The 27,546-nt window shown below is 43.1% G+C and overlaps 2 protein-coding genes across 6 annotated transcripts in view; one reads left to right on the top strand and one right to left on the bottom strand.

The window, feature by feature from the left end:
• Positions 1 to 27,546, top strand: part of CD3E (CD3 epsilon subunit of T-cell receptor complex) — a 200,916-nt gene that overhangs the window by 5,552 nt on the left and 167,818 nt on the right. For 2 of the 4 annotated variants that reach the window (XM_075328766.1, XM_075328764.1), the window contains one exon: positions 21,708 to 21,785. In XM_075328766.1, the coding sequence (XP_075184881.1) occupies positions 21,719 to 21,785 (67 nt within the window). In that variant the 5' untranslated portion in view covers positions 21,708 to 21,718. Of the gene's footprint in view, positions 1 to 21,701; positions 21,786 to 27,546 lie in introns of those variants that run through there. The other 2 variants (XM_075328768.1, XM_075328765.1) reach the window with 2 other exon arrangements.
• Positions 7,287 to 27,546, bottom strand: part of SCN2B (sodium voltage-gated channel beta subunit 2) — a 34,508-nt gene continuing 14,248 nt past the window's right edge. The window contains exons 3-5 of one of the 2 annotated variants that reach the window (XM_075328760.1): positions 17,917 to 18,127; positions 15,435 to 15,671; positions 7,287 to 10,090 (exon numbers count right to left, since the gene is read on the bottom strand). In XM_075328760.1, the coding sequence (XP_075184875.1) occupies positions 15,460 to 15,671; positions 17,917 to 18,127 (423 nt within the window). In that variant the 3' untranslated portion in view covers positions 7,287 to 10,090; positions 15,435 to 15,459. The remainder of the gene's footprint in view (positions 10,091 to 15,434; positions 15,672 to 17,916; positions 18,128 to 27,546) is intronic. The other variant, XM_075328759.1, reaches the window with a different exon arrangement.

Genomic DNA, 27,546 nt, shown 5'->3' with positions numbered 1-27,546 from the left:
ACAGGTTCAAGCGGCAATGACAGCATAATATACCATCATAGCCAAATAATACCGCAGCCTCAGTATACGCTAAGATATCTGCAAACGTTGAAAATATGAATCTCAAACTGCATTCCTCCTGTATAGCATGTGTTATGTTGTTGTTTATATAAGGAGGTCTGCAGATAGATAGGATATGTATAGAATGTATCAAACTGTGGAATTGTGTCATTATATCAAGTGATATCAACTTTCTATATTCACCGGTAGAGTTTGCAGTCACGGGTTCAGTTTTTGTGTTTTGGGTGTTCCGGTCTGAGTTATATTAAGGTTTCTCGTCTTCCTGGGAGCAGTGAGAGGGAGAGAACAGATCCCGAGGAAGTGACAATCTGGGAATCCTGCCCAGACACATGCCAGTGCCCCAGCACAGCCTTATCAGGGCACCTGGGGCGGTGGGAGCAGAGCCAAGGGGCCACCGAGATGGTCATCAATGTAACACCTCTTAGAGGTCATCGAAAACACAGTAAACAACATAACCCCCATCCTCCAAAATCACAACATAATAGTAAATATTGCTAATATCGAGAATAAGTTGGTCCAGATTGTTAATGTCGTTCTTGCATGTTGATTCAATACATATAGAAAGTAACACATCGGCTGTAAAGGTTCCTGGAAATATCTACTTTGTGCAATTGTCAAACGGAACCTTCGATGATCAGAGGATTCCGATTCCAGGATTTGTAGAGTTTTGATGTGAATGTTCTAATATTTTGCAGCGTCACCGCAGGGCACATAAAGCATCAGACGCTTCCTCCCGGAATCAATAACTGGTCAATGTAACAAAAAAACGAGCCGGTTCCTCCAGATTGCTCTATCGGTAGTTGCTTTTTGCTCAAACTGATTGATCAGTGTCCTATAATGGTTTATTTTCTAATCCAGACAACCCTCACGCCAAAGTGTAGCAACTGTAAATATTAAACCGGAACTTAAAAGATGATCAGATTAATATTAAAGGGTTTTTCTCATCTTCTTAAGGGTATGTGTGTCGCCCAGGGTTATGGGGTACTTGGTCCCGGGCAGGGTACAATTGGGGAATGTCACTTTGGTGGCCGTTCCTCGGTTATGGTGGTGAGACAATCCCAACTAAAAGAGGTCGCCTTGCCGTTGGCTGTTGGGCTCACATAAAACTGGCCATTTCGTGTGCTAAGTATCTCAATTTTTACATGTTTTTCATAGCAGCATGGGCGTATCCAGCGAGGGGCAGGGGGGGGGAAGCTGCCCCCCCCCTATAAGCAGGGGCACGGTGTAGTGGGCCGGTGCCTGTAGTGGGCCGCTGTATCCGGCATGCACACAGTGCTGAGCAGCACGCAGGTGGCTGCAGCTTCCTCCTTCTTCCTATTCAAATGTATTTGCGTCTTTCAGACGTAAATACATTTGAACAGTGCGTCGGGACTGGGCCCCACCCCCGACGTGCAGCAACGTGATGAGATCAGCACATTGCTGACATCATCACAGTGCTGCGGGCGCCGGGACACAGGAGACATCAGGCAGCGGTAAGTGCTCCATAGAGTAGCCGAAGAGACAGGTGTATTTAATGGAGATGTGTGGGGAGGGGCTGTGGACACATAACGGGGAACATTTGTAAAGGATACACAGCTTTGTGACAGGCAGAGGGGGAGCACTGTATTCCGAGGGAGGGGGAGGCAGGTGTGTGTAGTGATGGGGTAGTGTAATTTGTGTGTGTGTAGGGGGTGATGGGGGGTGCAATGTATTATGTCTGGGGAGGGGGTAATGGAGGGTGCATTTTATTGTGTGTGGGGGGAGGGGTAATGAAGGGTGCACTGTATTGTGTGTGTGTGTGTGTGTGTGTGTGTATATGTGTGGTACATGGTAGTGGGGGGGTATATGGGGGGTACATTGTAGTGTGTGTATGTGTGTGTGTAGGGGATGATGGGGGGTGCATTGTATTGTGTTAATTGTGTGTGTGTGTGTGTGTGTGAGTGTGTGTGTGTGTGTGTGTGTGAGTGTGTGTGTGTGTGTAGGGGATGATGGGGGGTGCATTATGTGTGTGTGTGTAGGGAGTAATGGGGGGTGCATTGTATTTTGTGTGTGTGTGTAGGGGGTGACGGGGGGTGCATTGTAGTGTGTGTGTGTGTGTTTGGGGGGGTGATGGGGGTGCATTTTATTGTGTGCGTGGGGAGATGGTAATGGGGGGTGAATGGTATTTTGTGTGTGTGTGTATGTAGTGGGTGATGGGGGGATGTATTGTATTGTGTGTGTGTGTGTGTGTGGGAGGGGGAGGGGTAATGGAGCGTGCATTGTATTGTGTGTGTGTGTGTGTGTGTGTGTGAGGGTAATGGGGGTGCATTATAGTGTGTGTGTGTGTGTGTGTGTGTGTGTGTACAGGGGCGCGGAGTCATTAATCGAGCTATAATTACATTTAATGCTCTTAAAATTTTTGTTTCATTCACCTTTTCCGTTCTAATATTTTACAACCTGAACGACCATGGCTTGCCCCCCCCCCCCCCTAGTTTTGATCCCGGGTACGCCCATGCATACCAGTAAATGCATGTCTATATTCCCATATTTATTGTCCCACATATCTTAGCACTACAGAGTGCAACTGTCTCATTTTTGTTACTATGTTTCATGTTCAGTTTGCACCTGTTCACATTAGAAGGGTAGGATGTACCTTCAGTCTTTTTCTTAGGTGAGACAATCCCATTACCTAAGAATCAAGGGGGCAGGACCCCTTTATACAGCTGATTGGCACCGAAGTAAGGATGTGGATCCCAACTGTTCTAATCATGAATTTTGTATAAAATATAAAGCTATTAGCTCCATACAAGATTTAGGCCAGAAGTACTGGTAATCGGTGGTAAATGCTTTGATGCCCAAAAATGACACAAATATTCTAGGAGTGATACCTTTGTCATTTTTGTGCATTAAAGTGTTTACATCGATTTTTCTGGCTAATATAATTTTGTATTGTACAGGTCAGAAGTGGGAACATATTTTTCTCAAATTATGAGCAGATTGCATTAAAATCTATAGTTACATATATACCCCTCTAACCGTCCAGGACGAAATCCTATGGATAGTGCTACAGGGATAGAGATAGTGACGGCCATGGGCTAATTGTAGGAGCTGGTGCCTCAGTGAAAGATTAGGTTGCAGAAGGAAATGGCAAATAGCATTAGAGGGAATAAATCAATGTGATGTGTGAGGAACACTGACGGGAGGATGTGATCAGATGTCAGAAAAATATATTTATGGTAAATGCGTAAAATGTGGAAATCCATATGCACTTCACATATGGAGCCAGTATCAGTGCAAGTGACACGTGTGCAGCTTTTATGTATCCCACTAGATATAGCTAGTGTTATATAGGACGCACAGAACTACCACACGATTGGGGTTTTTTATTTATAAAACTTGTCCATATTTATCTATCTGTCTTATTCATCCATCTCACTTCTGTCTATGTAGTATTCAATTTACCATATATTTCATGGATTTTCTAGGATAGGTGATAACTTTTATGAAGGGTCCAAGTTGAAAAACATCCCTCCACAACTATAATGTCACCCCCTACATTATTATATTAATATCCTTCTCTACAAGTGACTCTCCTAGTTTTACTTTTACACAAAGGAATGTACATTATTATATCAAGATCCTTCTCTACAAGTGACTCTCCTAGTTTTACTTTTGCACAGACAAAAGTACATTATTATATTAATATCCTTCTATAAAAGTGACTCTCCTAGTTTTAATTTTGTACAGATGAATGTACATTATTATATGAAGATCCTTCTCTACAAATGACTCTCCTAGTTTTACTTTTGCATAGACAAAAGTACATTATTATATCAAGATCTTTCTCTACAAGTGACTCTTCTAGTTTTACTTTTACACGGACAAAAGTAAATTGGTATATCAAGATCCTTCTCTACATATGATTCTCCTAGTTTTACTTTTACACAAAGGAATGTACATTATTATATCAAGATCCTTCTCTACAAGTGACTTTCCTAGTTTTACTTTTGCACAGACAAAAGTACATTATTATATTAATATCCTTCTATAAAAGTGACTCTCCTAGTTTTAATTTTGTACAGATGAATGTACATTATTATATGAAGATCCTTCTCTACAAATGACTCTCCTAGTTTTACTTTTGCATAGACAAAAGTACATTATTATATCAAGATCTTTCTCTACAAGTGACTCTCCTAGTTTTACTTTTACACGGACAAAAGTAAATTTGTATATCAAGATCCTTCTCTACATATGATTCTCCTAGTTTTACTTTTGCACAGACAAAAGTACATTATTATATTAATATCCTTCTATAAAAGTGACTCTCCTAGTTTTATTTTTGCACAGATGAAAGTATATTATTATATGAAGATCCTTCTCTACAAGTGACTCTCCTAGTTTTAATTTTGTACAGATGAATGTACATTATTATATGAAGATCCTTCTCTACAAATGACTCTCCTAGTTTTACTTTTGCACAGACAAAAGTACATTATTATATCAAGATCTTTCTCTACAAGTGACTCTCCTAGTTTTACTTTTGCATAGACAAAAGTACATTATTATATCAAGATCTTTCTCTACAAGTGACTCTCCTAGTTTTACTTTTACACGGACAAAAGTAAATTGGTATATCAAGATCCTTCTCTACATATGATTCTCCTAGTTTTACTTTTGCACAGACAAAAGTACATTATTATATTAATATCCTTCTATAAAAGTGACTCTCCTAGTTTTAATTTTGCACAGATGAATGTACTTTATTATAACAAGATCCTTCTCTACAAGTGACTCTCCTAATTTTACTTTTGCACAGACAAAAGTACATTATTATATCAAGATCCTTCTCTACGTTTGACTCTCCTAGTTTTTCTTACACTAGAATATATGATTCCTCCAGATCATTAGTAATCAGATGCAGGACTTTACACTTAGTCACAATGAAACTCCTCTGCACGGTGATCACTTTTATGAAGGGTCTAAGTTGCAAAACAGCCCTGTACAACCTAAAACATGTGGATTCCATATCTCTGAACTCACTTTCAGCCCCTGCTGTAAGTTGGTACCAGCCTGGAGTTACAAATCCATCTTGAAGTTATTGCACTATGAGGCGCCATGTTTTTTTTTCTTTCCAGAGGCCAAGAATAGGACAGGACTATTAGATGCCTCATGAGTCAGGTGCATAAAGAGTATGAACTATCCATAGGCTTACTGCCGGATGATAAAACGGGAGCTCGCAGATAAAAATTATACCCAGATCCTCCTCTAAAAGTGACTCCTAGTTTTACTTTTGCACAGACGAAAGTGTCAAGGGAGAAATTTAGGTAAGACTGCTAATGGAGTCTTTGTTCAGGGCAAATCCAGAGGTACGGGCCAAATTAGCTATCTGTACAGATATAATAAATAACTCAGACAATGAACACTGCAAGATGTGTTCACTGTTTGAGCCAGTATAGGCGACTGACTCGTGTATTAAAAAAGACTCATGATTATACCATACAACATTCGACTTTGACCTTGAAGCAAGAACAGGGAGTGATCATCCCACATATTACACCCCTTATTTCAGCTTTGAGAAAATCATAATTATAAAATTCTCTCAGTATATTATTAAATACCTCTCTGTTCATTATTCATTCTGGCTTGATTATCTAGTTAACACATTCCTTCTTTGTGTGAAATCACTGATAAGACTTTCACTAATGGTCATGTCACACACAACGACAGCGACGACGACGTCGCTGCTAAGTCGCCATTTTCTGTGACGTAGCAGCGACCTTGCTAGCGATGTCGCTGTATGTGACATCCAGCAACAACCTGGCCCCTGCTGTGAGGTCGCCGGTTGTTGCTGAATGTCCTGGACCATTTTTTGGTCGTTGCTCTCCCGCTGTGAATTACACAGCGCTGTGTGTGACAGCGAGAGAGCGACAAACTGAATGTGCAGGGAGTCGGCTTCTGTGCACGCTGGTGACCAAGGTAAATATCGGGTAACCAAGCAAAGGTTTTGCTTGGTTACCCGATATTTAACTTCGTTACCAGCGTCCGCAGCTTCTTGAAGCCGCCTCCCTGCTCCCTGCACACGTAGCCAAGGTACACATCGGGAAACTATAAGCGAAGCGCTTTGCTTAGTAACCCGATGTGTACTATGGTTACCAAGCACAGCGTCGTTACACGGGTCGCTGGTGGCTGGAGGCTGATCTCTGATAGCTGTGGAGATCTGCCTGTTTGACAGCTTACCAGCGACCTTGTAGCGACGCTCCAACGATCCCTGTCAGGTCAGATCGCGGGTGGGATCGCTGGAGCATCCCTATGTGTGACGGTACCTTAAGAAGGGCTTCACTGTTCATTGTTTATACATCTGTTAATTTTTCCTTGGTTAACTCTTTTTTGAACATACAGCTTAGAATCATATTATGGCGTCTGTGCGATTGTCATATAGACACACAGATAATTATGCAACAACATCTATATTTTGATTATTTACATACACAGATAATCTTATTATGTTTGAACAACCTATAGCCCAGGCTACCTTCACAAAAGTACATTATTATATCAAGATCCTTCTCTAAAAGTGACTCTCCTAGTTTTACTTTTGTACAGATGAATGTACATTATTATATCAAGCTCCTTCTCTACATATGATTCTCGCAGTTTTACTTTTGCACCGACAAAAATACATTATTATATTAATATACTTCTCTAAAAGTGACTCTCCTAGTTCTACTTTTGCACAGATGAAAGTGCATTATTATATCAAGATCCTTTTCTGTAATACAGGTAGTCCTCGAGTTACGATGGTCTCGACTTACGTCGTTTCGTGGTTACGGCGCTTTATACGACGCTCATAGAGCGTCGTATAAAGCGTCGTAACAGCGTCGTAACTGGGTCGTATGCGTCGTAACAGCGTCGTAACGGTGCCGTATGCGTCGTAACCGAGTTGTTTTATCGTAAGCCGGAAATGTGTAGCTGGAAAAGGTGCCCCTCACACAACATGTGGAGCACAGAATGGTTCCTACTGTATGGTTCGACTTACGACGTTATTTGACCTACGACGACGCGTAAGAACGGAACAACGTCGTAAGTCGAGGACTACCTGTATAAATAACTCTATGTTTAATCAGAAGATCAGTCCCATACCTCCTCCAACTCACTAACCTCACTGACTGTTGGGCAACCAGCTGCAGTAGTTGCCCTTCCCCCGACCAGTTTGCAAGTCAAGACCAGAAAGGGCTTTTGTAGATAGAAAAAACACATAGGACAAATTCAGATGTCATCATTTTTTTATTATCCCTGAAATAATGAAGGACAAAGTGAATATCTGAGCACTGTATCAAACAGCACTGAACTTGACCAACTGGAAATATCACGCTAACGTCTTAAATCAGTGTCCTGCATTGTAGCAGTCATCAACAAAACACCCCTGTGGCTTTATCATGAATTTGCAGTGCATGTTCGCTTTTACCCCTAATCTAGACATGCAGGACCCATAAACACAGAAATGAATTAAGCAGGGGACCCTTCTGCTGTGTACAAGGGCTTAAAGGGAATGCGTCATTATAATTTTACTGCTGAAACCAGATGTATGGCTGCAATGGTTATGGTACAACAATAAAAATGACACCTGTTTTGTACTTTTCCGATGTGCCAGCGCTGAGAAATCAAGCTGTGAATCCACATGCAAATTAATGCGAGTGAAATGACACGCCCCCACTGCTAATTTGCATGTGACTTAAAAGCTTGATTTTCTCAGCACTGGTACATCGGATTCCTACGAGACAGGTATCGTTTTTATTGTCGTACTTGGACCTATACAACCATTGCACTAGTTTCATAAGTAAAATTATCCATGAAACGTCCCTTTAAATGTAATGCTTGTGTGTCAGTACTACCGTAGTTTTGGCTATGTGTTATCGCAAGTGTAGGATCTTGCAGAATAGGGTTTTTATGCGCTGGTCGTCTACATGCAGTACAGGACAGAAGCTGAGACTGTGTTTTTACAACATTTGGATACATTGTTACATTGCAGAGAGTGATACAGTCGGTCTGTTCTCATTTTACTGAATGAAATGGGGGCTGTCACAGAAACTGCGTATTTCTTACTTAGTGTCACCGGTTAGCACATGTGAAAGTCATTTCTTCACGAGTTTGGCTCCACACAAGAAAAACAAATTAACTGAGTCACGAAAACATTGCTCCAATAATAGGAATTAAAATACCTATATCGATGCAATTGGCAGTATTTTGGCAGTGATGAGTAGGTCATCCTGTGATATCGATACTATCGTATGTACCCTATAGAAAGCAATAGGTATAAGGACCTACAAAGTATTTTGCAGGGATGCCTGATACATTTGGTTCTTATTAGATACTGGCAGTGTTCTTCTGATTGAACCCATTGTGCCATCGTTTTCATAGGATTGGAAAATAGAAAAATCAGTGACCATCAGAAACTAATAGACTTGGGGCCCTGATCTACAGGATGCATTAGTCTAGACTGCCCTGTGTTATTGGTATATTTACAGAATATGGCATCTTGTACCATGATGTCCTGAATGAGGACGACCTTCTTGGCATTATCCATATCATACAGCCCATAGGTGAAGTTCTTCTGCCATGGGTGTAGAGGGAGTTGAGACATTATAAAGGTGTCCATACAGCTTTAATAGCTGTTCAGCCAATGGCCATCCTTCCTCTGTTCACATGCATGCTCAATTCAACCGAACATGCATGTGTTCTCATTGGGGAGTCTCTAGATCAGTGTTTCCAAAACTCTAGTCCTCATGGCCCCCACCAAGTCTTTTTTTCAGGATTTCCTTACTATTGAACAGGTGATAGAATCATTATCAAGGCATCACCTTTGCTATATTAAGGAATACATTAAGGATATATATATATATATATATATATATATATATATATATACATCTCCTTATATTCCTAATATAATATATATTATATTAAGGAATATATTAAACTATTATCTACCAATGTCCTTTTTTGTGACGCCTAATCTTTTGCTTAAAATTCATTAAATTAAATTAATCATTAATTCATTTAATTTATACATTACATTCATTAATTTTGCTTACATTTCATTTTCATTTTTAATTTTTTTTTTCATTAAAAATCTGTCATTTAAAAAAAAAATGAAAATTTCTAATTTGGCAAGTAATGGATTAAGGAAATCCTGAAAATACAACCTGTCGGTGGCCCTTTAATACTGGAGTTGGGAACCCCTCTAGACTAAGCCTGGCCATACATATTAGGTAGCTGTTGGCTAAACACTTGCTATTTCTCCCAACAACCCTATACACATGCACTCTCACTTCTGCAGAGCATGCATTATGCATATATTCTCACTGCAGAGAGAAAATGTGCTGCTATCAGACATCTACCCTGATAACCAAAAGTGCACGTGCTGAATTCAACATGCCCGATCCTTCCTTCCCCAAATATTGTTGATTGGGGGAGAGTCTGGTATACTCCCATATATATTGGTTGGTTATTCTGACCAATTTTACTGTGAAACGGTGAAACATATTGAGTGTTGAATTGCTAATGAGGAAACGTATGAAAAAGCATGTAGGCGAAACATTTTGTGTGTTGAATTGGTGATTAGGAAACATATGAAGAAGCATGTAGGTGAAACCTATGCAGTGCCGAAAGAAATAAAACATTCCTTCATTCTGCGAGTGATCCATACATAAAAGGAGACCTGTGTTTGTCCCACACATTTACAAAATCAGTCCACAGGATCGGGGACCCTCAGTGCACCCACTGAACCTGACATGCACAAGATCTCAAGCAGAAGGCTCCAAGCGTCTCCGGACTAAAGCTGCTCAGAGGTTTCCTTCGCTATATCAGGATCATACACAGGAGAAGGGTTCTCGCAGTCTGTTGGGATTATTAACAGTGGCTGTCACATAATCTTCATGCCCGGGAGCCGATAACGCTCAAAAGGAATATTATTAATATATTCTAAGGACAGAGTTGTCTCCTTCTCCCTGGGAATCCGCTCGTAAGTGTAGACGTAAGAGGCAGGTCATAGAACCTCAGGGATGGTCGCCTGTGGGGAAGAAGCATGGAGAAGACATTGTAGCCAAATTATGGATAGTATGTAATGGGTAACTCTAAAAACATGTCCACCCCACTACCCAAAACTCTAGATAAAAGCAATAACAGCTCAGTGGTAGTTTACGAGCATCACCCTCCACCTATCAGCTGATCGGCAGCTGCTGTCACTCAAAAAGCTGCTCATTTTCCAAACTTTACTTGCTTGTGTTTCAAAACCTATATATCCGAGCTGAACACTAAAGGTATGTATAGAATCAGCCCGATAGTGCCAGTATAGCACTGTATGTATAGAATCAGCCTGATAGTGCCAGTATAGCACTGTATGTCTAGAATCAGCCTGATAGTGCCAGTATAGCACTGTATGCATAGAATCAGCCTGATAGTGCCAGTATAGCACTGTGTGTATAGAATCAGCATGATAGTGCCAGTATAGCACTGTATGTATAGAATCAGCCTGATAGTGCCAGTATAGCACTGTATGTATAGAATCAGCCTGATAGGGCCAGTATATCACTGTATGTATAGAATCAGCCTGATAGTGCCAGTATAGCACTGTGTGTATAGAATCAGCCTGATAGTGCCAGTATAGCACTTTATGTATAGAATCAGCCTGATAGCGCCAGTATAGCACTGTATGTATAGAATCAGCCTGATAGTGCCAGTATAGCACTGTATGTATAGAATCAGCCTGATAGCGCCAGTATAGCACTGTATGTATACAATCAGCTTGATAGTGCCAGTATAGCACTGTATGTATACGATCAGCCTGATAGTGCCAGTATAGCACTGTATGTATAGAATCAGCCTGATAGTGCCAGTATAGCACTGTATGTATAGAATCGGCCTGATAGTGCCAGTATAGCACTGCATGTATAGAATCAGCCTGATAGTGCCACTATAGCACTGTATGTATAGAATCGGCCTGATAGTGCCAGTATAGCACTGTATGTATAGAATCAGCCTGATAGTGCCAGTATAGCACTGTATGTATAGAATCAGCCTGATAGCGCCAGTATAGCACTGTATGTATACAATCAGCTTGATAGTGCCAGTATAGCACTGTATGTATACGATCAGCCTGATAGTGCCAGTATAGCACTGTATGTATAGAATCAGCCTGATAGTGCCAGTATAGCACTGTATGTATAGAATCAGCCTGATAGTGCCAGTATAGCACTGTATGTAAAGAATCAGCCTGATAGTGCCAGTATAGCACTGTATGTATAGAATCAGCCTGATAGTGCCAGTATAACACTGTATGTATAGAATCAGCCTGATAGTGCCAGTATAGCACTGTATGTATAGAATCAGCCTGATAGTGCCAGTATAGCACTGTATGTATAGAATCAGCCTGATAGTGCCAGTATAGCACTGTATGTATAGAATCAGCCTGATAGTGCCAGTATAGCACTGTATGTATAGAATCAGCCTGATAGTGCCAGTATAACACTGTATGTATAGAATCAGCCTGATAGTGCCAGTATAGCACTGTATGTATAGAATCAGCCTGATAGTGCCAGTATAGCACTGTATGTATAGAATCAGCCTGATAGTGCCAGTATAGCACTGTATGTAAAGAATCAGCCTGATACCAGTATAGCACTGTATGTATAGAATCAGCCTGATAGTGCCAGTATAGCACTGTATGTATAGAATCAGCCTGATAGTGCCAGTATAGCACTGTATGTATAGACTCAGCCTGATACCAGTATAGCACTGTATGTATAGAATCAGCCTGATAGTGCCAGTATAACACTGTATGTATAGAATCAGCCTGATAGTGCCAGTATAGCACTGGCTTTAGGTTATATAGGAACATCCTGGTGGTTGGTGCGCTTTAAGCCAGCATTTTGGGTGCACATGATGACATTCTTATATTCTGTCCAGGATGCGTTGCTTGGGATATGTTTAGTTCCCTGGCCAGCAGCAGCACAGTCCCTGGGAATGTTATCCATATCTTGGCAACTATGCCGAGCAGTCCCATGGCAGACGCCTTGGCAGCTGTGACTATAATTACTGTGGCTATAGTGACAACACTGTAGCCCTCTCTATATCAGAACGCTGTCTTCTTACACATTTGTTTTCTATCGCTAATATTTTTCCTTCCATCTATCCTACACTCCGCTCCCCTAGCCAATACAATTCCTAACCAATTACACCGCCATTCAATAAGTGGCGCTAATACACTGTAGGTCTCTCCGGCAGTTTTTTTCTACGTTGGTGTAGCTATGACTTTCAAGTCTACCCTTGTGACCTCAGTGGTCTCATTCTGCACTGAGGCCAGTGATTGACTGCAGCGGTCACATGAGTAGGCAGGGGGATGTCATCATGGCATCAAGGGTCTTTCCTTTTCTCTCCCTGTAATATTTCCACTCCATATCTCTCACCAACTAAGCATGCACTCAACAATCCTACTGCTGTCCATGACTGCCCTGGAAGTGCTATGATGCCAAAATTCCCCTTGTTTCTTTGATGGGGTTCTTATTGATGCATTCTCATTTTTACGCCGACTTTCTCTTTACTTTTCACTCCCTGCAATATCTCCATTACTCCATGTACAGCAGCTCATACTCTCTCCCCAACTAAGCTTGCACTCAGCAATCCTACTGCTGCCCATGACTGCCCTGGAACTGCTACGATGCCAAAATTCCCCTTGTTTCTTTGATGGGGCTCTTATTGATGAATTCTCATTTTTACGCCCCCTTAATCTTTCCTTTTCTCTCTTTCCATTATCTCCATTCCTCCATATACAGCAGTTCACACTTTTTCCCCAACTAAGCATGCACTCAGCAATCCTAATGTTGCCCATGACTGCCCTGGAACTGCTACGGTGCCAAAATGTACCTTGTTTCTTTGATGGGGCTCTTATTGATGCATTCTCAATTTTACGCCCCCTTAATCTTTCCTTTTCTTTCTTTATCTGGATTATGCATTCATGTTTCGATTTGGCATCTCCCCTGGTTTGCTGGAAATATAATTCCTTCTGGAGACACAGTGTAGTCTTGGAAGGGAGGAACATGAACCAGAGCTCCACATGATGTGAAGGACACTTGCTTCCTGAGCAGATGGTAATTTATAGTTTTTTGTTTTTGCTAAGTAATATATCCACAAATAGCGATTGTCACATGGAGTTTTGCACAAACGTCGCAGACTGCCAAGGCGGCGGTGGCCTCTGTTCAGATTGAAGATTCTGACACTCCGCCTGATGGTTTCTCTAGTGTCTGGGATCAACACAGGCAGACTCGGGCATCGACCTGCTGTGTGCTGACTCATAGGCAGACTAGCAATTGTTAATCTCTGATTATCTGCTTGCTCTTTTGAGCACATGTTGTGGGGAGGCCAATCACATCTGCTCTCCCCTATTTATGCTGGTTGAATCCTTCCGCCCATGCCAGCTATAGTTTATTCTATGTTGGTCTGTGAGATGAGGTGTCCCAGACTTACTGGTGAAAGTTGTGCTCTTTGCTTGGTGCAGTTGTGGAGTTTACCTCTGTTGTTTCGTAGCTTCCCTCCTGCTCTTGTTTTTCTCCTGAATCTCTTATTGACTTTACCTGTGTGTGTGTGTGTGTGTGTGTGTGTGTGTGTGTGTCTGTGTGTGTGCGTGCTCTGTGACAGAGTTTTGGTTTTCCCTTGTCTGTCTTTATCTGTGGGTTTCATCTCGCTTCTGTCCTGTCCCTCCCTGGGAGGAAGCAGAATCAGATCAGGACTGGTCAGGAGCAGGGCCAGGAAGGAGGCTCAAGCCTCTCCACCATCAGGAGTATCCTTGATATAAGGGATAGCATAGGGACACTAGCTTGGGGACAGATTAGGATCCTGGTTCCCCACTATCCAGCAATTCATGTTTACATACAATTGTAGATTGGGTATTGCCCAATTTTTTTTAAGTTTTACTTTTTTTTTCTCATGCTAAAAAGAGTTAGGAAACCCCAGTACACTTAATATTCTGAAATTGTAATTAAATCATAATCTAATGTTTTTCGCCTTTAAGAAATGCATCTGCTCTGATCTATGACTCAACTTTTCTAACTTTAAAGGGGTTTGTCCAAGATAAAAGAAATGACCAAATGATGCAAATAGTATGAATTACTCACCTGAAAAAACTTCAGGGCTTCTATGGTCTCTCTACCTATGTGACCGCTGCAGACAATCACTGGTCTCAGCAGTCTTGTGCTGCTAGATTTATTACTAAAGCCCATGAATGGTGGCTGACAACTAGCCTCGACTAAAATAAAAAAATGCTTGTGTGGAAGCACTGGATGAGACGAGCTGGAGCAGTGGATTTATCACTTCACCATACCTTACATGAAACCGAATGTTTTCTATCTGCAAATTAATTGCTTCTTTGTTTGTTGACTTTCAAAGTAATTGTGTACCCAGGTCAGGCAATTTGGTGCTGCCCCAGGATTGTGTTTAACTACTGTCACGGTTCCGCTGTGCGGAGCATTTTGCATTTGAAAATGCTCCGCTATTTGTCTTGTGCAGTTGCTGACAGGTTGTCTTTCAGCACTAGGGTCCACGCTGGTTTAGGGCGGTGCCTTCACAGATGCACTTCATTCCTGATGATTGCCTTCTTTCTTTACTGGGTTTCCTCTGTCTGAACTTTGCCAGTCGTACTTCCTGTTTACTCAGCGTGCTCTTGGCTCCTGTCTGGTGTAAGTTTTCTGATCTTGACTCCTGACCTCGGACCTCTTCCTGACCACATTCCTGTCTGTTCCCTGAACTTTATACATTACCTCCTGGCTTCTGACCTCAGACCTGTTCCTGACCACATCTCTGTCTGCTCCCTGAACCTTATACATTACCTCCCAACTTCTGACCTCGGACCTCTTCTTGACCACGTCTCTGTCTGCTCCCTAAACCTTCTACATTACCTCCCGGCTTCTGACCTCGGACCTCTTCTTGACCACGTCTCTGTCTGCTCCCTAAACCTTCTACATTACCTCCCGGCTTCTGACCTCGGACCTCTTCCTGACCACGTCTCTGTCTGCTCCCTAAACCTTCTACATTACCTCCCGGCTTCTGACCTCGGACCTCTTCCTGACCACGTCTCTGTCTGCTCCCTGAACTTTATATGTTACTTCCTGGCTTCTGACCTCGGACTTCTTCCTGACCACATCTCTGTCTGCTCCCTGAACCTTATACATTGCCTCCTGGCTTGTGATCCCTACTTGTCTGACTACCTTTCTAATCATACTGCTCATAGTGTCTAGTATCACAACTACCCAGACCAAGGGTTGTTGTGATCTCCGGTATCCGACACCAGAGATACATAGGCGAGCAGACCCTCCCTCAACTACAACTTATTGACTATAGGAAAACCCCTCCACCTTACTCACCCTCTCCCATCTCTCCCCAAGCTCCTCATTGTTCACATACTTTCAGTTCTCCTTCATTGTTCCCCTCTCCATCAGTCTTCACTTCTTCCTCAGTTTTTTGATCCTCTGAGTTAAGGTTTTGCATTTTTTTCCTTCTGACACATTTCAGAATGACAAGGCAAAGAATGACAACGGCCAAAAAGCCTCCGACCGATGCTCCGACCAAAACTGCAACGGTGGAGTCTCTCTCAGGAGGAACTAGGAGAAGAAGACAGAATGATAGACTAGTCACTAGGCTGGAACGGTAGCACTGTATACAGGTCATGTATCCGTATATATATATATATATATATATATATATATATATATATATATATATATACATATAGCTATATATACAGTATCTAAACACACTGAACAAATATATGAATGCAACACTTGTTTTTTTCTCCCATTTCTCATGGGCTGAACTCTAAGATCTAAGGCTGTTTCTAGGTGCACAAATGGCCTTTCTCTTAAATAATGTTCACAAATTTGTCTAAAACTGTGTTAGTGATCACTTCTCCTGTGCGGAGATAGTCCATCCACCTTACAGGTGCGGTATATTAAGATGCTGATTACACAGCATGATTATTGCATTGGTCCGCCTTAGACTGGCCAGAATGATTATTGCACAGGTGCGCTTTAGGCTGGCCAGCATAATTATTGTACCTTAGATTGGCCAGCATGATTATTGCACAGGTGTGCCTTAGACTGGCTAGCATGATTATTGCACAGGTGTAACTTAGGCTGGCCAGCATGATTATTGCACAGGTGTAACTTAGGCTGGCCAGCATGATTATTACACAGGTGTGCCTTAGTCTGGACAGCATGGTTATTGCATAGGTGTAACTTAGGCTGGCCAGCATGATTATTGCACAGGTGCACCTTAGGCTGGCCGGCATGATTATTGTACAGGTGTGCCTTAGACTGGCCAGCATGGTTATTGTACAGGTCTGCCTTAGACTGGCTAGCATGATTATTGCACAGGTGTAACTTAGGCTGACCAGCATGATTATTGCCCAGGTGTAACTTAGGCTGGCCAGCATGATTATTACACAGGTGCGCCTTAGTCTGGCCAGCATGGTTATTGCATAGGTGTAACTTAGGATGGCCAGTATGATTATTGCACAAGTGCGCCTTAGTCTGGCCAGCATGATTATTGCATAGGTGTAACTTAGGATGGCCAGTATGATTATTGCACAGGTGCACCTTAGGCTGGCCAGCATGATTATTGCACAAATGTACCTTAGGATGGCCAGCATGATTATTGCACAGGTGTGCCTTAGGCTGGCCAGCATGATTATTGCACAGGTGTGCCTTAGGCTGGCCAGCATGATTATTGCACAGGTGTGCCTTAGGCTCGCCAGCATGATTATTGCACAGGTGCTGGCCAGCCTAAGGCACACCTGTGGAATAATCATGCTGTGTAATCAGTATCTTGATATTCCATACCTCTGAGGTGGATGGATTATCTCCGCAAAGAAGTGATCACTTTAGGCTACTTTCACACATCCGGTTTTTGCTCTGCGGCACAACATGGCGCTCTGCAGAAAAACCGCAACAGTTTTTTTTGCCGCCGGTTGCAGGTTTTTTTGCATAGACTTACATTAGTGCCGTATTGTGCCGCAGGGGCTTGCGTTCGGTCCGGTTTTTGCCGCATGCGGCAGATTTAGCCGATGCAGCGGCCGGATGGAATGTTGTCTGCAACGTTTTTGCTTCGGCAAAAAAAACCGCATCGCGCCGCATCCGGCCACTGCGGCGCATTTTTCAATGCATGCCTATTCTTCCACTGCGCATGCTCAGTAGCCTGCCGCAACCGGAAAAAACGGACGGGCCGCATGTAAAAACTTATGCAAAGGATGCGGTGTTTTCGCCGCATCCATTGCATGGGTTTCACAGCCGGATTGAGCCGCACGGCTCAAACCGGATGTGTGAAAGTAGCCTTACACACATTTAGACAAATTTGTGAACAATATTTGAGAGAAAAAGGCCTTTTATATAAATAGAAAAAGTATTAGATGTTTGAGTTGAGCTTATGAAAATGGAAGTGTGTTATATTTCGCTCAGTGTATATATATATATATATATATATATATATATATATATATATGTATACTGTATATAAATATATATACTGTATATATATATTTATATATCTACATTACATATATTTTATAGCATATTGTTATTGCAACCAATTGCCTCTTAAGTTATTGTGTTTATTAAATAAGCCTTGCATCACTAATATGGATTTTGGTCACCCATCTACACACAGTGCCTTGGCTAAAATCTTTTGCACAGACCATTAAAGGGACAAACATCAATAAAAAAGGAGGATGCCTGCCTCCAGTAGGTGGCAGTAGCGAGATTAGCTGAAATAGTTATTTGCATGTTTTCCCCGTGGCACTTTGCCACTACAGACTGGCTAATTAAATTCTTTATGTTGATGCCCATTGAATACCTTCTGTAAGGACCTCTAGGCGAATTTTCCCAGTGCCCTTATGACGGTCCGGAGGGTTCAGCACATAACAATGGTATTCGCCTTCATCTTCCAGCTGAACATCATGGATTGTCACTGCTAAATCATTTTTAATGGGGTTTCCGGTGAACTCCACGCGGTTCTGAAAACGCTCGAGACGCTGGTTGATGATCTTCTTATCATACTGGATAAACTGCAGGTTCAGAAACAGAAGATGGGCAAGTTACAGTGGAAATGGGCAATAATAACGCAGAGAAACAATGAAACAGATGCTACACAAATATACTGAGAATGTAACAAAAACGTCTATGGACAGACACCATGGACATGGAAAAATGAATTGTAATGATTTGGTGGTAACGTTTAGTTTAAATTGCAGTTTGAGTTTGAAATCTTCATTCCTTCATTCATTTTTGGAACCCCTGATCCACAGTTTGCAGCCTTAACCCACGGATAGCTCTCTTGTGGGAGTGTCTCTCCCAGTAATATAGGCTGGATGTGAGCTCTCTGTGTGTCTCCCAGTAATATAGGCTGGATGTGAGCTCTGTGTGTCTCTCCCAGTAATATAGGCTGGATGTGAGCTCTGTGTGTCTCTCCCAGTAATATAGGCTGGATGTGAGCTCTGTGTGTCTCTCCCAGTAATATAGGCTGGATGTGAGCTCTCTGTGTGTCTCCCAGTAATATAGGCTGGATGTGAGCTCTCTGTGTGTCTCCCAGTAATATAGGCTGGATGTGAGCTCTGTGTGTCTCTCCCAGTAATATAGGCTGGATGTGAGGTCTGTGTGTCTCTCCCAGTAATATAGACTGGATGTGAGCTCTGTGTGTCTCTCCCAGTAATATAGGCTGGATGTGAGCTCTGTGTGTCTCTCCCAGTAATATAGGCTGGATGTGAGCTCTGTGTGTCTCTCCCAGTAATATAGTCTGGATGTGAGGTCTGTGTGTCTCTCCCAGTAATATAGACTGGATGTGAGCTCTGTGTGTCTCTCCCAGTAATATAGGCTGGATGTGAGCTCTGTGTGTCTCTCCCAGTGATATAGGCTGGATGTGAGGTTTGTGTGTCTTTCTCAGTAATATAGTCTGGATGTGAGGTCTGTGTGTCTCTCCCAGTAATATAGGCTGGATGTGAGATATGTGTGTCTCTCCCAGTAATATAGGCTGGATGTGAGCTCTGTGTGTCTCTCCCTGTAATATAGGCTGGATGTGAGCTCTATGTGTCTCTCCCAGTCATATAGGCTGGATGTGAGCTCTGTGTGTCTCTCCCAGTAATATAGGCTGGATGTGAGCTCTTTGCAACTCTCCCAGTAATGTAGGCTGGATGTGAGCTCTGTGTGTCTCTCCCAGTAATATAGGCTGGATGTGAGGTCTGTGTGTCTCTCCCAGTAATATAGGCTGGATGTGAGCTCTCTGTGTGTCTCCCAGTAATATAGGCTGGATGTGAGCTCTGTGTGTCTCTCCCAGTAATATAGGCTGGATGTGAGCTCTGTGTGTCTCTCCCAGTAATATAGGCTGGATGTGAGCTCTCTGTGTGTCTCCCAGTAATATAGGCTGGATGTGAGCTCTCTGTGTGTCTCCCAGTAATATAGGCTGGATGTGAGCTCTGTGTGTCTCTCCCAGTAATATAGGCTGGATGTGAGGTCTGTGTGTCTCTCCCAGTAATATAGACTGGATGTGAGCTCTGTGTGTCTCTCCCAGTAATATAGGCTGGATGTGAGCTCTGTGTGTCTCTCCCAGTAATATAGGCTGGATGTGAGCTCTGTGTGTCTCTCCCAGTAATATAGTCTGGATGTGAGGTCTGTGTGTCTCTCCCAGTAATATAGACTGGATGTGAGCTCTGTGTGTCTCTCCCAGTAATATAGGCTGGATGTGAGCTCTGTGTGTCTCTCCCAGTGATATAGGCTGGATGTGAGGTTTGTGTGTCTTTCTCAGTAATATAGTCTGGATGTGAGGTCTGTGTGTCTCTCCCAGTAATATAGGCTGGATGTGAGATCTGTGTGTCTCTCCCAGTAATATAGGCTGGATGTGAGCTCTGTGTGTCTCTCCCTGTAATATAGGCTGGATGTGAGGTCTGTGTGTCTCTCCCAGTAATATAGGCTGGATGTGAGCTCTGTGTGTCTCTCCCAGTAATATAGGCTGGATGTGAGCTCTGTGTGTCTCTCCCAGTAATATAGGCTGGATGTGAGCTCTGTGTGTCTCTCCCAGTAATATAGTCTGGATGTGAGGTCTGTGTGTCTCTCCCAGTAATATAGACTGGATGTGAGCTCTGTGTGTCTCTCCCAGTAATATAGGCTGGATGTGAGCTCTGTGTGTCTCTCCCAGTGATATAGGCTGGATGTGAGGTTTGTGTGTCTTTCTCAGTAATATAGTCTGGATGTGAGGTCTGTGTGTCTCTCCCAGTAATATAGGCTGGATGTGAGATCTGTGTGTCTCTCCCAGTAATATAGGCTGGATGTGAGCTCTGTGTGTCTCTCCCTGTAATATAGGCTGGATGTGAGGTCTGTGTGTCTCTCCCAGTAATATAGGCTGGATGTGAGCTCTGTGTGTCTCTCCCTGTAATATAGGCTGGATGTGAGCTCTATGTGTCTCTCCCAGTCATATAGGCTGGATGTGAGCTCTGTGTGTCTCTCCCAGTAATATAGGCTGGATGTGAGCTCTTTGCAACTCTCCCAGTAATGTAGGCTGGATGTGAGCTCTGTGTGTCTCTCCCAGTAATATAGGCTGGATGTGAGGTCTGTGTGTCTCTCCCAGTAATATAGGCTGGATGTGAGCTCTATGTGTTTCTCCCAGTAATATAGGCTGGATGTGAGGTCTGTGTGTCTCTCCAGTAATATAGGCTGGATGTGAGGTCTGTGTGTCTCCCAGTAATATAGGCTGGATGTGAGGTCTGTGTGTCTCTCCAGTAATATAGGCTGGATGTGAGCTCTGTGTGTCTCCCAGTAATATAGGCTGGATGTGAGGTCTGTGTGTCTCTCCAGTAATATAGGCTGGATGTGAGGTATGTGTGTCTCTCCCAGTAATATAGGCTGGATGTGAGATCTCTGTGTCTCTCACAGTAATATAGGCTGGATGTGAGGTCTGTGTGTCTCTCCCAGTAATATAGGCTGGATGTGAGCTCTGTGTGTCTCTCCCAGTAATATAGGCTGGATGTGAGGTCTGTGTGTCTCTTCCAGTAATATAGGCTGGATGTGAGCTCTATGTGTCTCTCCCAGTAATATAGGCTGGATGTGAGCTCTATGTGTCTCTCCCAGTAATATAGGCTGGATGTGAGGTCTGTGTGTCTCCCCCAGTAATATAGGCTGGATGTGAGATCTGTGTGTCTCTCACAGTAATATAGGCTGGATGTGAGGTCTGTGTGTCTCTCCCAGTAATATAGGCTGGATGTGAGATCTGTGTGTCTCTCACAGTAATATAGGCTGGATGTGAGGTCTGTGTGCCTCTCCCAGTAATATAGGCTGGATGTGAGCTCTGTGTGTCTCCTCCAGTAATATAGGCTGGATGTGAGCTCTGTGTGTCTCTCCCAGTAATATAGGCTGGATGTGAGCTCTATGTGTCTCTCCCAGTAATATAGGCTGGATGTGAGGTCTGTGTGTCTCTCCCAGTAATATAGGCTGGATGTGAGGTCTGTGTCTCTCTCCCAGTAATATAGGCTGGATGTGAGCTCTGTGTCTCTCCCAGTAATACAGGCTGGATGTGATCCACGTTGCTAAGACTAATATATCAGTAAAGCTTCTATCCTGCTCTTTTGTACTCATCATATGTTTCCTTCTTTTCTACAGCCATCAGAACCATGAGAAGGATTTGTAACCTTTTGGAAAAGCATTCATCGAAATCAAAGACTTACAGACTCTCTTCAGGTACAACATTTTTAATGAAGAATTTGTTTAAATTTGTATTTAGGAAGCAAATGCCGGCATGACAATACATGTACACTATGTGGGACCATGAGGTCTTTGTGTGGGCAAAGTGTATTCTTCTGTACAGGGGCACTGCAGAATACGGGGGAGAGGGTTTATAATGTCTAGTGGTCACGATACGATCATAGTTGTAGTCCCATTTTGAGGTTTTGCAGGAATGTGAAAAAAGCAAAGTGCATTCGGTCATTAATCAGCAAAAAAAGGGATCCTGCCGTCAAAACAAACTCACTGATGCTCATTGGTAACTCCTTCTGCAGAATTCTATGTACTGTGATACATAGAGGATGTAGAACACCAATGTTGCAAATTGTTTAATAGCCTAAGTAATTTGTATCGAAATATAGATGCAATCAACCAAAAAAAAAAGTGCCCCCACAGGTGTCCATATCCGGCACATCGGACGCAATATATAGCAAACTGCACATTCAACCACTGGACTCAAAATACAGGAATTACTGATGGTCGTCCCCCAAAGTTTATCAAATTGCCGACTGTTTAAGTTACTAACTTTATGGGATGGAGACACAGGAGAGATCAGGCACAATCTGCACCAGCTCTAAATCAATTCAGGAAACATAAACCACATTATAAAAACCGGGAGAGAACGCTGACAGCGGAGATTTACTAATTGATCCATTAAGACTTATAAACATTTCTGCATCCTCCACATTTCCACATTCACCGGGGAACTATGGACGATAAAGTGATTACACATTTAGAGGAAAAGTAAGGAGAACACACACCTCCAATGGCTGATGGAGGAAAACTCGCCTGAACAAAAGCTGTTATTCCCAACTTCCCCCCCAAACACGCAGATTCATCCATCATTCATGTGTTTCAAGGAGTTGGATACTACTATGTGAACAAAGGATTTGGCAACTAGTGATAAGCGGGCACTACCATGCTCAGGTGCTCAGTACTCGTAACTAGTGATGAGCGGGCACTACCATGCTCAGGTGCTCAGTACTCGTAACTAGTGATGAGCGGGCACTACCATGCTCGGGTGCTGGGTAATCGTAACTAGTGATGAGTGGGCACTACCATGCTCGGATGCTCAGTACTCGTAACTAGTGATGAGTGGGCACTACCATGCTCGGGTGCTCAGTACTCGTAACTAGTGATGAGTGGACACTACCATGCTCAGGTGCTCTGTACTCGTAACTAGTGATGAGCGGGCACTACCATGCTCGGGTGCTCAGTACTTGTAACTAGTGATGAGTGGGCACTACCATGCTCGGGTGCTCAGTACTGGTAACTAGTGATGAGTGGGCACTACCATGCTCAGGTGCTCAGTACTCGTAACTAGTGATGAGTGGACACTACCATGCTCAGGTGCTCTGTACTCGTAACTAGTGATGAGCGGGCACTACCATGCTCGGGTGCTCAGTACTCGTAACTAGTGATGAGTGGGCACTACCATGCTCGAGTGCTCAGTACTGGTAACTAGTGATGAGTGGGCACTACCATGCTCAGGTGCTCGATACTCGTAACTAGTGATGAGCGGGCACTACCATGCTCAGGTGCTCGGTACTCGTAACTAGTGATGAGTGGGCACTACCATGCTCGGGTGCTCGGTACTCGTAACTAGTGATGAGTGGGCACTACCATGCTCGGGTGCTCCGTACTCGTAACTAGTGATGAGCGCGCACTACCATGCTCAGGTGCTCAGTACTCGTAGCTAGTGATGAGCGGGCACTACCATGCTCAGGTGGTCTATACTCGTACCTAGTGATGAGTGGGCACTACCATGCTCGGGTGCTTATTACTGGTAACTAGTGATGAGCGAGCACTACCATGCTCGGGTGCTCCGTACTCGTAACTAGTGATGAGCGGGCACTACCATGCTCAGGTGCTCGGTACTCGTAACTAGTGATGAGTGGGCACTACCATGCTCAGGTGTTCGGTACTCGTAACTAGTGATGAGCGGGCACTACCATGCTCAAGTGCTTGGTACTCGTAACTAGTGATAAGTGGGCACTACCATGCTCAGGTGCTCGGTACTCGTAACTAGTGATGAGTGGGCACTACCATGCTCAGGTGCTCGGTACTCGTAACTAGTGATGAGTGGGCACTACCATGCTCGGGTGCTTGGTACTCGTAACTAGTGATGAGCGGGCACTACCATGCTCGGGTGCTTGGTACTCGTAACTAGTGATGAGTGAGCACTACCATGCTCAGGTGCTCGGTACTCGTAACTAGTGATGAGCGGGCACTACCATGCTCAGGTGCTCGGTACTCGTAACTAGTGATGAGTGGGCACTACCATGCTCGGGTGCTTGGTACTCGTAACTAGTGATGAGCGGGCACTACCATGCTCAGGTGCTTGGTACTCGTAACTAGTGATGAGTGGGCACTACCATGCTCGGGTGCTTGGTACTCGTAACTAGTGATGAGTGGGCACTACCATGCTCGGGTGCTTGGTATTCGTAACTAGTGATGAGCGGGCACTACCATGCTCGGGTGCTCTGTACTCGTAACTAGTGATGAGCGGGCACTACCATGCTCGGGTGCTTGGTACTCGTAACTAGTGATGAGCGGGCACTACCATGCTCAGGTGCTTGGTACTCGTAACTAGTGATGAGTGGGCACTACCATGCTCGGGTGCTTGGTACTCGTAACTAGTGATGAGTGGGCACTACCATGCTCGGGTGCTTGGTATTCGTAACTAGTGATGAGTGGGCACTACCATGCTCGGGTGCTCTGTACTCGTAACTAGTGATGAGCGGGCACTACCATGCTCGGGTGCTCGATACTCGTAACTAGTGATGAGCGGGCACTACCATAGTCAAAAACTCTGTGGAAAGGGGATAGAAGAAATCTAGTACTGGGTCCAATTTCCAGGTTAAGTTAAAAAATCCATTTATTAAAAAATCATTAATAACAGATATATTAAAAAGTGTAAAATACAGGAGATCTTACATGTTTCAAACCTATATTGGCCCTCAATCATAGGTAACATCACACATAAGAAAGAACAGTATATATATATGTACTGTATATACAGTACAGACCAAAGGTTTGGACACACCTTCTCATCTCTAGAACAACTGTTAAGAGGAGACTTTGTGCAGCAGCCTTCATGGTAAAATAGCTGCTGGGAAACCACTGCTAAGGACAGGCAACAAGCAGAAGAGACTTGTTTGGGCTAAAGAACACAAGGAATGGACATTAACCAGTGGAAATCTGTGCTTTGGTCTGAGGAGTCCAAATTTGAGATCTTTGGATCCAACCACCGTGTCTTTGTAGAAAAGGTGAACGGATGGACTCTACATGGCTGGTTCCCACCGTGAAGCATGGAGGAGGTGTGACCGCGTGGAGGTGCTTTGCTGGTGATTTATTCAAAATTGAAGGCATACACAACCAGCATGGCTACCACAGCATCTTGCAGCGGCGTGCTGTTCCATCCGGTTTGCGTTTAGTTGGACCATCATTTATTTTTCAACAGGACAATGAGTGCTAAGCATCTCTGGGAACTCCTTCAAGACTGTTGGAAGACCATTTCCGGTGACTACCTTTTGAAGCTCATCAAGAGAATGCCAAGAGTGTGCAAAGCAGTAATCAAAGCAAAAGATGGCTACTTTGAAGAACCTAGAATATAAGACATATTTTCAGTTGTTTCACACTTTTTTGTTAAGTATTTCATTCCACATGTGTTAATTCATAGTTTTGATGCCTTCAATATGAATCTACAATTTTCAGAGTCTTGAAAATAAAGAAAACTCTTTGAATGAGAGGGTGTGTCCAAACTTTTGGTCTGTACTGTATATATATATATTTTTATATACATATATACTGTGTATATATATGTATATATATATATATATATATATATATATATATATATATTTAGAAACATCGGAAATTGGAAAAAGGTATTTGCATATATATGTCCTTTTCTATAAGTCATGTTGCTAAAGCAGGTCTGAAACGCGCGTAAGGTCTCATGTACTTTACATTTTTTAACATCTGTGTTTTTTAAATGATTTTTGAATAAAAGGAATTTTTTATTCGACCTGGATTTTTTCTATTCCCTTTCCATGCACACTTTTTCCGGGAATCTCCGTGCACCGATGTGGACCTCATGGTCGGCTGAAGATCCTTTTTCTTTTCTCTTTTTTTTTTTCAAAAACTCCTTGTTTATCTCTTCAAATTCAAATTGTTTTTGTGTCTTTGTTTGTTTATTAATATTTTCATGAACTTTAACTTTACTGATTAGGACGCAGCACGGTGAGAATGGAAATGTGTTCGCATGTATTCAGAGGGTGCAGTTGAGATGTTTGTAGCAAAATGTTGCAATTTTAATTTTTGCTTTTGCAACACCTAAGAATTTGTTGCAGTTTATTGTCATCAGTATCTTGCAAAAATATTGTGAAATCAAAGCTGAGCTGACGTTCCCATGTTTCCTGCTGATCCTACCTTCTATTTTCTGGTTCTATTCTTAACTCTATTATCACTTTTTTTTATTATTCTTCCATTTTTCTGAGCTCTCCTCTTTAATCGTCGGTTCATGTCCTTCCCACACAGGCTTCCTTCGCTCCGGCACCTTTTGTGCTCGTTGGCTGAGGAGGCGATCTCACCCACGTGCTCCATATTCACAAGCCGCGCTGTATATTCCCTACCCAGCGCTCAGACCCGTGCACTTACATATAAGCCTTGTTAACTGACTAATCCAGCGCACGCGGCTTCTTTTCTGTTTCGGCTCCATGCTACGTTCTTATTCCACGGCTTCCCACACTTTCATGCGATCTCAGTGGGATCTTCAAGCCCCATTTCAATAGCATGGTGGGTTTCAGTTATTGAGAAATTGTTAGACTTCCATTAGTGATCGCTTTCCTACTGTAAGAACACATTATGGGTTTTGTTCTTTATTTTTTCAAGTTTCCTTGAAAAACTTCTTTTAAAAAACATTTTCTTAGAATATATTTTTGGTTTAGGCAAGAAAAATGGAAGCGATGATGTTCGTATAGAAACATTCTCAGATTTCATGGCCAATAATGAAGAACACCGTGTAAAGGTTTCTAATATCTTTGGCAAAGAATCAATGGCGGTGTTGCTCATGAAGGTTTTTGGTTTTCTGCTCCAACTATATAGATTACTAGCTGTAGTACCCGGGCGTTGCCCGGGATAGTAACTATCTCTCTTCGAGTTTCCTGTCTGTCTCTGTATGTCTGTCTCTTTCTGTATCAGTTTCTCTGTCTGTCTCTCTCATTCTCTGTGTCTGCCTGTCTCTTTTTCCCCGTCTGTCACTTTCCCCGTCTGTCTATTTCCAGGTCTGTTTCTTTCCCCGTCTGTCTCTTTCCCCATCTGTCTCTTTCCCCATCTGTCTCTTTCTCCATCTGTCTCTTTCTCCATCTGTCTCTTTCCCCGTCTGTCTCTTTCCCCATCTGTCTCTTTCCCCGTCTGTCTCTTTCCCCGTCTGTCTCTTTCCCCGTCTGCCTGTCTCTGTCTGTCTCTTTCTTTGTATGTCTCTATCTCTCTGTTTCTTTCCCCATCTGTCTCTTTCCAGGTCTGTCTCTTTCCCCGTCTGTCTCCCCGTCTTTGTCTGTGTCTTTCCCCATCTGTCTTTTTCCCTGTCTGCCTGTCTCTGTCTGTCTCTTCCCTTGTCTATCTCTATTTCTCTGTCTCTTTCCCCATCTGTCTATATCAAGGTCTGTGTCTTTGCTCATCTATCTTTGCCTGTCTCTCTGGCTGTCTCCTCCTT

The sequence above is a fragment of the Anomaloglossus baeobatrachus genome, chromosome 11 (assembly GCF_048569485.1).
Source record: "Anomaloglossus baeobatrachus isolate aAnoBae1 chromosome 11, aAnoBae1.hap1, whole genome shotgun sequence".
NCBI classification, from domain to species: Eukaryota; Metazoa; Chordata; class Amphibia; order Anura; family Aromobatidae; genus Anomaloglossus; species Anomaloglossus baeobatrachus.
Note: the sequence above shows the minus strand (reverse complement) of the source record. Positions and strands in the feature narration are given on the sequence as shown.